The following is a 14329-nucleotide window of genomic DNA, read 5'->3' on the forward strand; positions in this document are numbered from 1 at the left end:
CCAAACCAGTCAGCAGTAAATAATCTACGATCATTTACGGTCTTCCGAACAGGCTGTTTGTTTGTTTCACTTGGTGTAACGGTAATGGGGAAAGCTGGAAGCAATCAGAGAATGGGAGTGGCAGAGATAGGGATGGACGAGGAAGTAGATAACTGTAGCCTGTAGGACGCCAGCATGGTATGGAGGCATGGAGCAGCGAGCTAACCACCGGCGCATCGGCGGAGTTGCTCCCAGTGCTCCACCGGTGAAGGCGGAGCCGCCGGCGCAGGGTCGAGGGGAGACGAAGACAAATCGCGATCTGATTACGCTGGGGAGAGAGCGGTAATTACTTTTTTATAGGCCGGTATCCGATAACGGTGGGAGTTGATTACGGAAGGGCTGAAACAAACAGGTAGTAAAGGGATCGGTTACCATCGTAATCAAATCACGTTACAGTTTCCCCAACCAAACAGCACCTCAAGTCTTCGGTGTTGCATCGTTGTTGCTGCTTACCAACGACAGCGACATACGATGGCAACACACACACAAACGCCACTCTTCTTCCTCAAACCTCACCATAGGTCCCAGGCACACGTTAGGAACATCAGCAGTTGGTTAAACTAGGAAGTAGTAAGTTGCTTCTTTTCTCCAACAAAAATGAACTGCATGATAGTCAGCATACAGCAAAAACTAGGAGTATATTCTATTGAAGAAATGTTACATCAAAATTTGTGGACAGCGACCGGTCATTGGAACTTCGTCAGAAGTGCAAACCCACAACTAGCCACGTCGTTCAACCAACCTCTGCTGGGTGTCTCCTTTCCTTTGATCAGAGCTGGACCAGAGCTCCAAGACACAGGAAGTCAAATGTGTGACAGATACAAATTCAAGGGATAGCTTAAGACCTTTTCTTTTTCGACTCGGATCTGCCACCGTCTGCTCCTTCCCTTTTCGATTTGCCTGATTCCTTGTGCTTCTCTTTCTTGTCTGCCTTTGTTTTGTTGGACTTCACACTGATGATGCCGCTTGCAGACACCTTGGTGTTCAGCAGGGCTTTCTCCATCTCATTGTCGTCACCAATTGCATACTTTTGCAGAATCTTTGGGTCCACAGCAGCTTCATTTGCGGCTCTTCTCTGTTCCTGAGATTTTGCCCATACGGCGTTGACAGAAGTGTCAATAAGGGGTAAAACCTTCATGCTTGGCTTCATGAAATCAATGTATAGACCAGCCAAAAAACCTAGCTGACACGATTGCCTCTTTATATGAGATGGAGTAGATCAAAATCATATACACAATTGTAGGTATACTGAAGCTAGAATTTGATTTTGTGCACAAGACGATCGAACTGGCTATTCACTGGGTTCTTGAAGAAAGAAAGGGCAGCCCCAGTACACATAGCTCCCGCTTGCGCAGGGTCAGGGGAAGGGTCCGACCACTTGGGTCTTTTGTACGCAGCCTTTCCCTGCATTTCTGCAAGAGGCTGTTTCCAGGTCTTGAAGAAAGAAAGAAAGAAAGAAATAATCTATCTCTTACCTATTATAGTAACAACTAAGTATTTGCATCTAATTAGGATCCCTCAAGGTACATGGAATTCTTTGATCGTCCTTGTTACTTAGTACCAAGCTCAGAATTATAAGTATTTATTGATGGCAGTTTGAATTCTCACCTCAACTTCCTTGGCTGCTTCTGCAAGGTCCTCATCCATTGATTTGCTAAGAGGGGGCATTTCAATCTGGGTATAGCAACATAGTATGAGCAAGTCAAAGCACGACGCTTGCGAAAAAAACAAAAGAATAAAAAGGTGTTCCAGAGTATGGTCATACAAATTTCATGTGACTACAGTAATGCACTAGCTAGCATGCAATGTTTTATGAATTGAAATTTACAGAAAGAAACTAAATATATTTTCTTACCTCTTTCAGTCGAGGTAGGGTTGCTTCAATTTCTTTTCCTGCAATGTTATGAAGATAACCATACAACTTCTTCATTGTCTTGATGAAGTTTGATAGAACCTGTTCCCTTTCTATCCCGAGTTCTTCCTGTGATTAAATAAATTAGTGAAGAGCTGTGAGAAATCTTGATGAGAATGCCAAGTACTTTGGACTTGCTTTAGATTAAACATGAGCTTACCTTTACAGTGCCTATGTCTTTGTCCTGCAGACCCATACAGAACAAAACAGCTGCTTGGGCACCATGCAATGACACTGGAAGCCTCTCCGAAAAATACTGGTGTGCAAGGATGGGTACAAGGTCCAGAATCTGGAATACCAAACGCATTGAAATTTGGAGTAATGATTTAGATGCAAAAGACAATTATTCTCACAGCACAGCAGAAAAATATACTCTGCAAATGCATCAAAACTACATACACCTTATCTTCTGGATTGGATAACTGTGTTTCTTACCAGATGATAATCGACTAAATTGTTTGAATATGCTTCTAGCCGTTTCATGTCATGTGGTGATAACATGTCTCCCAATAACTTTGAGGTGCTATTATTATCGTATTCTGAAGGCTCATGGTTTGAGTAATCAATCTTCGAAGCCAAGACACTAGAAAATATACAAAACAAAAAATTAGAATGCGGAAAATTTACTGCGCTAACGTAATTTGAATGTTCATACCTCATTGCAAGCTTAAAATTGAGATGCCGGAAAGAAGTTCCCAAAAGCCGCCTGAATCTTTGTCTGAAATCTGAACATAGCTTTCAAATTTAGCTAGAGCACCAAAAATAAGCCTTTTACGCAAAAGAATGATGTAATAAGAAAAACAAAACACCATCTGTGCATCTAAGATTAGGAAGATTAAAACCCTTTTTTTTACTGAACTTGAGGTAAAGCACACTAAGCAGCTTCAGCTAGAAATGTAAATGAGATCGAGCAAAACGTGAAAAATTAGTACCTTGATAAAATGGATCAAAAAATCCACATTTGTTTGGCTCACTAACTTCAATATCATCACTATTTAAGGGCCTCAACACCATACAAGTATGCTCACCAGTAACAGCACTCTGGGAAAAAAAAAGATATAGCAATAAGCACAACAGAAGGTGAAACTGAAACACTAAGTTCTGTCAATCTGTTATGGCAAGTCTGGTTAGATATCATTACTGGAATCTGGCCAACATAGAACGGATAGAAGTTGTGCTTCCGCCAAAAGCGGAAAAGCTCTTGCGTTAGTCCAAAAGATACACCAAGATAATGGAGCTTCTCACGACGACGATCACGAAGATGAACAAGGAGTGGCGGAAGATTTGCTCTAGGTTTTATGTTCTCTTCTAGCAGTGAAGCCTGAAACAACATATACCAAGTTAAAAGTTGTTATACCAGTAAGGAAAAGAGCTGTACCAATGTAAGTGATAACATATTTATTATATGTTAAATCCTTTTTACGCCTTTATTTGCCAGCAGAAGAATAATAATAATGTTATAGACTATCCGTGTAACATACGCCTTCCTGGACGTATCCGTGTAACATAGGTTATAGTTGGTGATACAATCAAACAGAAGGGCATATGTAATGCTAAATATCCAAAGGAAGCGCATATAACAAATTCACTATTCATAACTTTCATGAGGCAAAATACAAAAAAATCAACATATAATTGAGATCATTCAACAAGTGCATTGTTTAACTCAAAATTGAGGATGAAACTTGCATAAAAATGGACAAAGTAAAGGAATGCGACTGAATTATAGTATGGATACAACCAAATATATCCTAAATAGAAAAGGCTGTATTGATAGTTATACGCCTGGACCACCTGGTAAACAATCGTATACTCCATATTATACAGTAGAAAACAAATGAAAACATGTGTTATTTTTCTACCAAATATTTAAGCTGTAATAGTAGTGGATATAACAATATAATTTTCCCTAGTTAGTGTCGTACGGTTTGCAAAAGTTAAAAATAAATTAGCAATAGTAATAGAAGGTATGGGAAATATATCCAAGTTCCTTTGTAAGCTTAGTTCCAGCTATTTTCTTTGAGCGTAATATTGAGTACAAATAGCTTTCCATTCGAACCTTCTCTGCAGCTTCAGTAATGTTCACTTCAGGCTCTTCTGTTTCCTCCTCATCGTCATCAAATTTTATCATTTGTCCTTCATAGTACCTTCAATTTTTTTTTAAAAAAAGGTCACGGTCAAATAAAATAAAAACAGCTATAGTTGAATTAGGTAGTTCAGTTATACAGTCCTTTTCAGACATGTGACGGATAAAAGATAAATTATGAATATATTTCCAAGAAATACTTCTGTACAAAAGTTGCGCATGGGTGAACAAGTGCCACTATGGTTGGAAAACATTTAATACAGGAAATCAGGGGGGTTTAATATCACAGCGATGGTTAAGACTGTAAGGGTTGTGTTTGCTTTAGAATAAAAAGCGAAGCACCAATAATCCTATATATCAGGTGCAAAGTAAAGCAGCGTAAAGAAGAGTAAAATTTAGAATCAGAAGCAAACCACCAGTAATCACTATATGCCATAAGGATACAAACGGAAGCAGCCAAAGGGCCTCTAGTCCAACTGGTTAGAGCGTCCCGGCGGCACTCCTGGATTCGACTCCCCGTGGGAGCGAATTTCAAGCTGGGGTTAAAAAAATCCCCTCGTCTGTCCCACGCCAAAGCACAGGCCTAAGGACCGGCCCGTTCTCACAGGGCGACGGTGCCGCTGTGTAAGGGTGGGGCAGGGGTTCGGGCCTGCGTGAGAAGGTCTTCTTCTTAATGCAATGCCTGGGGGTGGTCATACCCTCGCAGGTCCAGTTTTTTTATACAAACGGAAGCAATGTAAAGAAGAGTACCTTGTTAGAAGGTCCACGGCAGCTGAACCATACCCAAGCTACATTAGGCAAAGAACATAGAATGATATAGGATGATGTCAACATACGTAAACCAAGTCACATAAATGTAAAAAGAATGTACCCTCAAGGCGCTAGGATGGACAGCAATTCGCACTATACGAGCTCCTGAGAGACTTGGAAATACATTGTCTTGGAACTGTTCACAAAATTTCCATGGTATTTGATCGCCGGAAGGTGAACGGCCCTCACTTAGGCTTTTCATAGCTGACTTTCGAGATATTTGTCCTTCCAAACAAACCTGAAAATACAAATTAAAATTCTACATCTTATACGTAATATTTCTGTATTACATGACGCATATAGTATGAAATAACCTTAAAATAGGCCACAGACAATATGAAACTTGTTAGTGGCTTTGGTGCTTGATTAGAATATCTTAGACTGAAGCCAACAGCTAAGAATGCTAGTTCTCATGGTGATACAAAAAGAATTAAAAAAAGGGCGCACCCAGTGCAGAGAGCTCCCGCTCTGTGCGGGGTCTAGGGAAGGGTGTCGGTGGCAAGCCTTACCCTCGCCTGTGCAATGCGAGGAGACTGCGACTCGAACCCGGGACCTTCCGGTCACATGCGGTAAGACTCTACCGCTTGCACCAGGCCTGCCCTTCTTTTTGTTTTTGATACAAAAAGAATTAACTCAAACAAAAGTCAGTTAGGTCAATGACATATAACTTTAATAAAAAAACTAAGTACTGGTGCACTTGGTGTCTATGTAAGGAGAAATATTATGCATATATGTGGCAATGGTTCATGTGACCCGGTGCTGTACAATTGAAGAACCTAAAGGCCTCTCCAGTGGCAGTGAAAAGCGAGCCTTGAGCTGATGTGGAAGCGAACCATACTGAATAAAATTACTAGAGTATACGATGCATGAAAAGGCGAGAGAAGAACCAGCTCTTGTTTGAGTCGGTGCAAGCGCATTGAATATTATATTTTGGCTGCCAAGGCTTGTCCATAGGGCTACTTGAAGACATGTTGCACTATTTTCTTTACTTGCGTAATCTTGTTGTGGGGACTACTTGTGGAGTGATTGCCCTAGAATAACTTTTTATACCATGTCTGTGCGGTGGCAATGAATCGATGCAACCAGTGCTGATTCTCTAAAACAACAACGAGAAGAACCAGGAGCAAATTTCAAAATAACATCCAAAGGAATTAATTCAAGAAAGTTATCAGAACCTGGATTACACACAGGATATCAGGGAGCTGGTTTTTGGACTCATCAACAGGGCCTATCAAACATGGAAACACAAGTAAGTACTGCACAATTATAGTATCATATTGAACATCTATAATGGCAAGAGGGTCAGTCCATATACCAAGCAATACAAACAAATGATGTGCTGGTGCATCCGCCATTAATTGCAAGTCATTAGGCGAATTTTTGTAGTGGGAAGCAACATAAAGTGCCATCATCCGCTGAAAATATTAATGAGACCAGTATCCATTTAGGAAGATGAAATACATTCTCCTTAAATTTATATAATTGTTTTAAATTTAGCAGCCTAATTTTCCAAATATATGAACGGAGCATGCAAAAAGGAATGTTGCTGATACCTGTAAAAATATCTCACTCTCCTTGTGATATGAGAAAAGTGTGTCCCGGTTGACATAATACAGATCACATTCTTTTGGGTGAGGTAGCCTAAGAAGAAACCATAATTCTTTGTTTAAAATACTGCAAATTTGGACAGCAAAAAAGTAGGTATTCGGATGATGCTCACCTGCTGATATTTGGAATGGAGTTTGCAAGGTCCAAACAAAGTAAGTCATTAAGCCAGGTCTCAATAGGGTCACCAGAGGCATATCTAATAGATTCGTTCAATTCAATTTTCTTAAAGAGCCTACCTACATGACAAAACAGAGTAGACTATAAATGCAAAACAAGAAACATGGAGATTTCTTCCAAAAAGTAGTACAATGAAATTGAAAACTTAAACGACTCTTACTGGAATTAGATCCATTAGATTGAGCAGATGGCTGGCTTTGGGATTCTAGTTGCTGGAGAAGCTTCAGAGACAATGATCGACCTGTACCTTCGTACCTACAACACAAAATCATCATGGTCGATTACATCCATGACTGAATTATGATACCATATAAAGTAACTGAAAACATACCCATTGACAGTGGAAGAGAGGAAAACAAGGTATGGACCAAGCATGGACTTAACAATGGGCAATGGAATAGCAGCAGCTTCATCAATAACAAGGAGTTCAACTTGAGAAAGCTTTCCATGATCATGTGGTCTCAGAAACTGCAGACATTAGCAACTCTAAGAGCCAGGTAAACTCATATTAAGCAAGGTGAGTAGTCGCAAAGCAGTTTTCTTCATAAGTACATATATTCAATGTAGATGGAGAAATATAAGCTTTCCAAGGACAATGCATTTTTCCATTGGGATGAAATAAAATATAATCTACATTGCACAATAAAAAAAAACTCGACCGGTGGGGGAAAGACTGCCCTGACGATTTTGCACTAAGAAACCTCAGCCAAACCGGCCGAGAAAACCCTCGAACCCTGGCCTCACCCTATAGGGCCGCACCGTAACCTAGGCTAGCGACCACTGCCACTACCCCCAGGTAGGACTGTACCGTTACCACAGGCTGGCGCCCTGCCACTATTTTTTAGGGGCGGCACAGCAAGGGGATTTTTTTTTTTTTTGAAAGCCAGGATTTTAACCCTGGCTGGCTGTTACTACAACTCGGTGTCCAACCACCGTGTTACTAGTATTTTGATTTACGTAAATCTATTCTTTCGCCATTTACATTATTCAATGATAGGATACATATTTCTAGATTCATAACGAATTAGTGATCAATTGTTCAAGTTAGCACTATAAGTGTAGACTCCACATTCATATGAGATGCAAAGATAATAAGACGATACAAGCATTTTTACGTTATTGATTGCCAAACGAAAAAAGCAGATAGCATAGTAAACCATAATCTCAAGTCTCAACCAGGCAGCAGGTAACCATAAAATATATATCTTGAGTAATTAAAATTGAATCGATTTGCTTCCTATTAACAATCCCAGTGTATGTTCACACCTAACCATCCGATCAACCGCATAGGCTTAATCTTGAACTGCCTTCTGCCTCTCTCTAACAATTAATAATAACAGAAACACCACAACTATGGTCCATAATGATCATCATCACGATAGTTAAAAATGTGCATTGCGCTTGCTTAAACAGCATCTAAACAAGTTATTATTTTACAACATCTTGAGAAGTAATTACTGTTTGCCCTTCCCGAGGAAACTTGAGACTAAGTAATAAAATTTAAGCCCTCAAAAATGGGAACCAGCCCCAAAATTTCACAGGGGAGGCTAAGAGTCTTTAGAACGCATGAGCTGAAGTCGGTTTCCAACTTATCTGCGAAGTGAGCTTCAGGATGGAGCATCATCGTGGGTGCTTTGGATAGGACTATCAAACACAAATGGTAGGCTTGGCAAGCAACCAAGTAATTACCTGGATTGTCTGACGATGTTGCTTATAGACATTTATTTGAATTGTTGCTTTCTTCAGTTCTGGATCGGCACTCTTCACCACATCATAATGCAAATGCTCCTGAAAGAGGAAAGAAGATGCATTAAAAATTTAAAAGCACATGTAAAGAACACAGCTACACTTTAACAACAAAACCAAATAGCAGAAAAGCACCTTGTACTCCAATGCATTTATTCCCTTGCACACAAAGTCAAACAGAGTTTTTAAGTTTTCTGGACTTGGAGCGGTGACAAATATATTTGAATACCTAAGAAATCAAACAATTAGCACTAAGAATATTAGCACATTCGACTAAATATTGACTTCCATTGGATTGAGCTTTACCCAGCTGTTACGGCTCCAGCAATGGCAAGACCAAGGGCTGCTGATTTACCACGTCCACGAGCAGCAAGCAAAGCAACCGTACTCCTCAGGGACTTATCCAAAATAGAGTCAAGAAAGTTGATGACAGCTTTACCCTGCAAGTGACTTTAAGTTTCAACATATGGCACAAAAATCTTTTTTTGTGAAAATATTGATGGAATTAGCATCGAACTGCACCTGATCCAGTGTGCAGCACTTTCCAATTAAAGGACCAACAGGAAAGTCTTCACGAAATTGATCCTTGAGGTCTTTCAACTCCCTCTCTCGTTTCGACAATCCCTCAGAATCCTAGGCACATGATAAAATATGCACATTGCAGAGGAATCAAATGATATGAATTACAGAAACAAAATATCCAAGGGATTCACCAGAACATGGAAAACTCAGCAAAGCCATTCATCATAGGATAAAAGAGAAGAAATCCTATTAGGAAAAAAAGGAATGCTTAACATAACAATAAAGGAAATGGAATTAAGCACCCATACCTCATTGTTTGTAACTGGTTGTATGAATTTCATGTGAGATGATATCGGCAAAATGTTAAGTTCATCGTCCATCACAACACATGCTTTGCATGATGCTATAGACAGCAAGAACCTCTCATTGAACCTTGCGGCCGCTTGAGTATGAGACTCTGTTCGAAACCTTTCATGGACATCCTGTTGGCACAGAAAGAACCAAACTCAAAAATCTAATTCAGCACGAATGGGGCATGGGGCAGGTGGTATAGAGATTCTTCATTCTTAATAGACAACATGTGGTACCCAAAAAAAAACTATCGAAGCTATCGAGTTCCTTACTTAATTGAGTGTGTATGGGTGAAAGAGAAGTGAAATGCAGAGAGGATAAACGAAACTCACCATGACCATTGTATAGAGGCTCGTGAGCGAGGACAGCGAGCGGAGCAGCAGGATTATCAAACCACCACCCTCAACTGTCTCAATGGTCCGTGCAAGAAGGTTAGGCGTCAGCGCCTCAAAGTCCTGAAGCATCATCAACAAAGAAAATTCAGCAACAAGGAAGCCGAGGATGGCAGCCTCAACCAAATGTAATAGAAGAGAAGCTTCAGGCAGAACCTGTAGTATGCACATGCCGAACGTGTTACCAAGGACCCGCTCAGAGTCTCTGTAGAGGCAGTATGTAATGTCCGAGGTCTCCATGAAGAGGGAGAACGGGTCGGCCTTCTCAGGGTCCAGGAGACCCCGCTGCATGAGCTTCTTGATCTGCTTGCCGCGCTTCTTCTTGTGGCTACGGTACAGGATGAAATGGAGGACAAGTAGGGAAGTAAGTAAATACAGCACTGCACAATGCAAGCCGTGTCGTCTCAGCCAATTCATCCACCAACCGAGCAGCAAGTTAAGGGTCTGTTTGGATACACATGGCTAATTACTAGTTGGGGCTAAAAATTAGCCCAAATTAGCTATGGTTGGCTAGCTAGTTGGCTAATAACTAGTTGATGACTTGGCTAAAAAAGTAGCCCACCTATTAGCTCTCCTGTTTGGATGCACTAGAACTATTTTGGCTAATTTTTACCTAGCTAGCAATTAGGCCTTGTATCCAAACATGCCCTAAGTAAAGCAAGCGTGCGGTGGAGGAAGACGCGGCCAGTCGCAAGGGCATCACCATCACCTGCTGATCTCGAGCTTGTCGCGGTAGCACCAGAGGACGGAGGGGCGCGACTTGACGCGGAACTTGGTGAGCATGTAGTTGAGGTTGACGATCTTGTCGCGCGACTTGTCGCCGACGATGACGAACATGGAGCGGTGCCGCTGCCGCACGCCGTTCTCGATCAGCGTGCGGATGCGCTCGTCCACCTTCTTCCTCATCCTGCCGCAGCTCCTACCTGCTGTCGCCGGCGGCGGCTGTTTCCGAGGGGGGCGGTGGGGGGGGTTTAGCTAGGGTTTAGCCGCCTCGCAGACGCCGGCCTGAATCGGTGAAGGCGCGGGCGGGAGGACGGAGAAGGGGACAGGGGATGATGTGTGATGGGAGCGTGGACGGCGGGATGGGGGCGCACGTTTGAGATTGCCCCCTAGTTTTTATTAGGGAGCGCGATACTGGGCTGTAGATTGGGCTGGGCTTTTTAAGAGCAGAGCAACTCCCAATTCCTGTCTTTCTTTTTGGCAGCGAGGTAAGCCTACAACAGAAAAAATAAAACAAGTGCTCAAAAAAAAATACAAGCCTATTTGCATGTCTATTTCTAACGTGGATGTTAGCATGGCTATATTATTATCGGTGCCCAAAAGGCCATCGAGTCAATGTGATCGCTAGCTTTGGAATTGCGTAATAATCCCTATTTGCATGTCTGACATTCCATAAAAAGGACGTAAACACCGCTTTGCTGAAAAAACAAGCCGAAATACTGTTCCGGCTGATTTGTTGGGAGAGAAAAACGTTGTTTCAGCTGAAAAAACAAGCTGAAAAGTACGGAACGGGGGAGAATTTTAGGGGCTGTTTGTTTACCTAGCCCATGCCCTCCGCCAGGCCCAACCCATGCAACACGTTTGTTTGATCCTTGGCCGCACGAGCGTTAAAGCACCCACGGGCCTGGCTCCAGAGTTTCGTTTCTACTGGCCCTGGGCCCTGGCTGGCTTGAGCGCTGACGCGTGAGATGGGGCTATACCTCCTTTCAGCCACGGCCCCTTCTGGACTTCTCGCGCACCACGACCGCTACGGCACCGCCGCCTCCACCGCGCCTCTCTTTCTCAGCTCCTCTTTTATCTTGGCCGCCGGACGGACAGGGCTGGCATGCAAGGAGGATGAGAGCGCTCGCCATGGCCGTCGCCCTCGCCATGCTTCGTGTCCACGGGCTGCACTTGGGAGCGCCGACGCGGAAGCTCGACGCGGAGCGCATGGAACGCCGCGAGCCCGAGCAACGCCTGTCACGCCACGGCGGCGATGGGGCGCTCCCCCATCGGGCGGCCCAGCTGGCGGAGTAGGCCCACGAGGGAGCCCCCGGGCATGAGCTCCAGCTTAGAGACGCACAACGTGGGGGTCGTTCGCCGCGCCGCGGCCGTCGTGCTCGCTCTGCGTCGCCACGGGGCTAGCTACCGCGCGCGAGCTGCGGCTCGAGGGCCACGCGCCCATCGTGTTCGAGCGCGCCCACGCTCGTGCCGGTGGAGTTGCTCAGGCCACGGTAGTAGAGTGTTCGATGAAATGGCTTGAAGGGTGAGGTGGTAACATTACCAGAATTTCCTATATGCATCTGTGCAGCCAAACAAACACAATCTCTATTTGGCTCGGCTCATTTTGGTTCAGGGAAACAAACGCGAGAGGTTGTACCATGGGAGCCGAGCCTGGCCAGCTGGCCGTGTTGGGCAGAACCTGCATGTCTGCATCCGGCCGTTGTGTTGCGGCGACGCAGAAATTCCGTGCCGCGACGGCGAACTACTGGTCTGTTCTTCGCCGAGGAAAAGAAGAAGACACGGCAGCTGGGTCGCCTGGGCCCCGCGGCGGCGACGTGTCTGGCCAGCGTCCCGGCGCACACACATACCCGGCCAACCATCTCCGTTTGCCCACGTCGCCCCTTCTCCCAGCACACGTTTCTGATTCATTCATGTTTGGCCCCCGCCTCCCCGCCCGTGGCTACTGAACTGGTGTATGCAATTTTGAAATGAACTCACGTTGTTTTTTTTTAAATTGACTAATTTATAATGCAGGTTTAGGCAGGAATGGAGATAGTTTGAAGGCATCTGCCCCTGGTAGCGACTAGTGTGAAGACAGAAGAATGGTCGAGGAAAAGACAGGAAGCAAAGGTGCTCGCACACCACTCGGAGCTCAAGGAGTGTGTACCATTCTCAGACACTAATCCCAATCCCATACGTCAATTTCGAAAATATCTTATGTGGCATTTTTGCCGATCCGGCCCCTCAGTGGCATGCGAAATTCGTTAGTTGTGTTGCGTCACGTTCTTGTACTATGATAGGAAGAATTGTGTTCTTGCCATTGTTCAGTACTTCAATTGTGATTTTGCCCTTATTTTTTTAACTTTGTGTTTTTGCCCTTGTTATTTTGAACTGAAGTGTCCGTATACCCCTACTTTGGACGTCCGTCAGATGGCCATCGAATAGATGAATTAAAAAAATTCCAATCCTGAAAAGGAAAGTCCAAATGCCAACACTGCCCCTTATCCTTTCTGGCTGTTTCTCGACTCCATCGGACCGCATCGGAGAGGGAGGGAGCGGGCGGCGCAGTTCCAGGCGGCGGAGCGTGCGGTGTGGGTGCGGCGGCTCGAAGCAGCGTCGGCATTAGGGCGGGCGGAGCAGGTGCGGCATCGGGGCGACGTGGGCGCGGAGCGGGCCGGGGCGCAGGGGCGGGCGGAGCGGCATCAGGGCGGGCGGAGCGGGCGGCGCCTGGCCGCGGGTCTCCGCGGCGCCCGTCTCCGGCTCCCGACGGGTGAGCGACCGCGCCCGCCTTGAATTGAATCCTTCCTTATTGGTGCGAGATAGGCGCGTGGCTTAGGTCTGCTACGTGGATGGCGCCGATGACAGCTTAACGCACGGGATCTGTCATATCGACCAACATGGAAGAGCAAAGGTGGTTTCAGCAAACCCTAACCATTATCTACTGTTGGGTTTTTTTTGCCAGAGTGAGTGCATTGTTGATGGTTTGAGTTGGATAAACTAACCGCATACTACTTCTGTGGTTTGTAGGCCAAATCACAGGGGTATACGAGTTGTAGTTAGAATTCGATATTTTTTCAGCTTGTCAGACAATGGTCCAAAGTCATGGTAGCAGGGTAAAACTTTGCCAACTAAAGTTGTTGATGACATACATAGCTTTGGGCTGCTGCAGTTGGTTGATTTCGTAGCTGAGCATTGCATGTGGGGGTCTAAGCAATACATAACCTTATGGCGTGATTTAGAAAATGATTCATTTGAGATGAAAACTGATGAACATCTTTTAGAGTGGTTTGTACTCAATGTAGACAAGGGGGTAGCTTGCATCAATGCCCAGATAAATGATTTTGAAGGGCCACTGCAGTTTCACCAACCAAACGTAGGTGTCATCCTAATGTGAGGAGTAGAATACACCTAATTGAGGGGAGCACAAATGAGGTAGCCACCACAAATGAGGGAGCAACAAATGATGATGATGATGATGAGGGGGTAGGAGATGATGATGAGGGGGTAGGAGATGAGGAGGAGGTTGGAGATGATGATAAGGGGGTAGGAGATGAGGAGGAGGTTGGAGATGATGATAAGGGCATATTCTCTGACAGCAGCTATGACACTGATTTAGGAGCATCTTCCGACTCTGATGATGATTACTCTGATCCAGAGTTTGATCCTGATGGTGAAATACTTGATGATGTAGATGAGTATGATGCTCCCATGTTTTCGTATGATCCTAATGATCCATGCATTGATGTAGATGTGGTGTTTCCAGATGTTGATCAGTGCAAGTCTGCAGTTACACATCACGCTATCTTGCATGACCATGCTTTTAAGGTTGTCAAAAAAGATCAAGAAAGATTCAGAGCCATATGCAAGAGAGCTGATGAGGGTTGTAAGTGGTCTTTTTCGCGTCTACAAGCAAGAAGTACGTTTGATGCAAGGTAATTTGATCCTCTTTCCATAATGTAGTGTATTGACTTGAGATGTAATTTG

At 44.2% G+C, this 14329-nt stretch overlaps 1 protein-coding gene across 2 annotated transcripts; it reads right to left on the reverse strand.

Moving 5' to 3' along the window:
* Positions 1 to 229: 229 nt before the first annotated feature.
* On the reverse strand, positions 230 to 12594 carry LOC136512719 (RNA cytidine acetyltransferase 1-like). Of its 2 annotated transcripts, none has more exons than XM_066506718.1 (26): positions 11344 to 12594; positions 10353 to 10857; positions 9800 to 9971; positions 9584 to 9706; positions 9209 to 9382; positions 8901 to 9011; positions 8685 to 8818; positions 8514 to 8607; positions 8322 to 8420; positions 6964 to 7100; positions 6793 to 6887; positions 6568 to 6691; positions 6401 to 6488; positions 6163 to 6262; positions 6023 to 6075; positions 4909 to 5085; positions 4788 to 4825; positions 4011 to 4098; positions 3093 to 3272; positions 2884 to 2992; positions 2607 to 2676; positions 2387 to 2534; positions 2112 to 2240; positions 1895 to 2020; positions 1648 to 1713; positions 230 to 1120 (listed from the first exon to the last, which is right to left on the reverse strand). In XM_066506718.1, the coding sequence occupies exons 2-26, from the start codon at positions 10547 to 10549 to the stop codon at positions 878 to 880; spliced, it is 3075 nt and encodes a 1024-aa protein (XP_066362815.1). In that variant the 5' UTR covers positions 10550 to 10857; positions 11344 to 12594; the 3' UTR covers positions 230 to 877. The 2 variants fall into 2 exon arrangements, with proteins under 2 accessions (XP_066362815.1, XP_066362814.1); XM_066506717.1 differs by having other exon boundaries at positions 11184 to 12594.
* Between the last annotated feature and the right edge of the window lie 1735 nt (positions 12595 to 14329).

The sequence above is a fragment of the Miscanthus floridulus genome, chromosome 16, assembly GCF_019320115.1.
Source record: "Miscanthus floridulus cultivar M001 chromosome 16, ASM1932011v1, whole genome shotgun sequence".
Classification (NCBI taxonomy): domain Eukaryota; kingdom Viridiplantae; phylum Streptophyta; class Magnoliopsida; order Poales; family Poaceae; genus Miscanthus; species Miscanthus floridulus.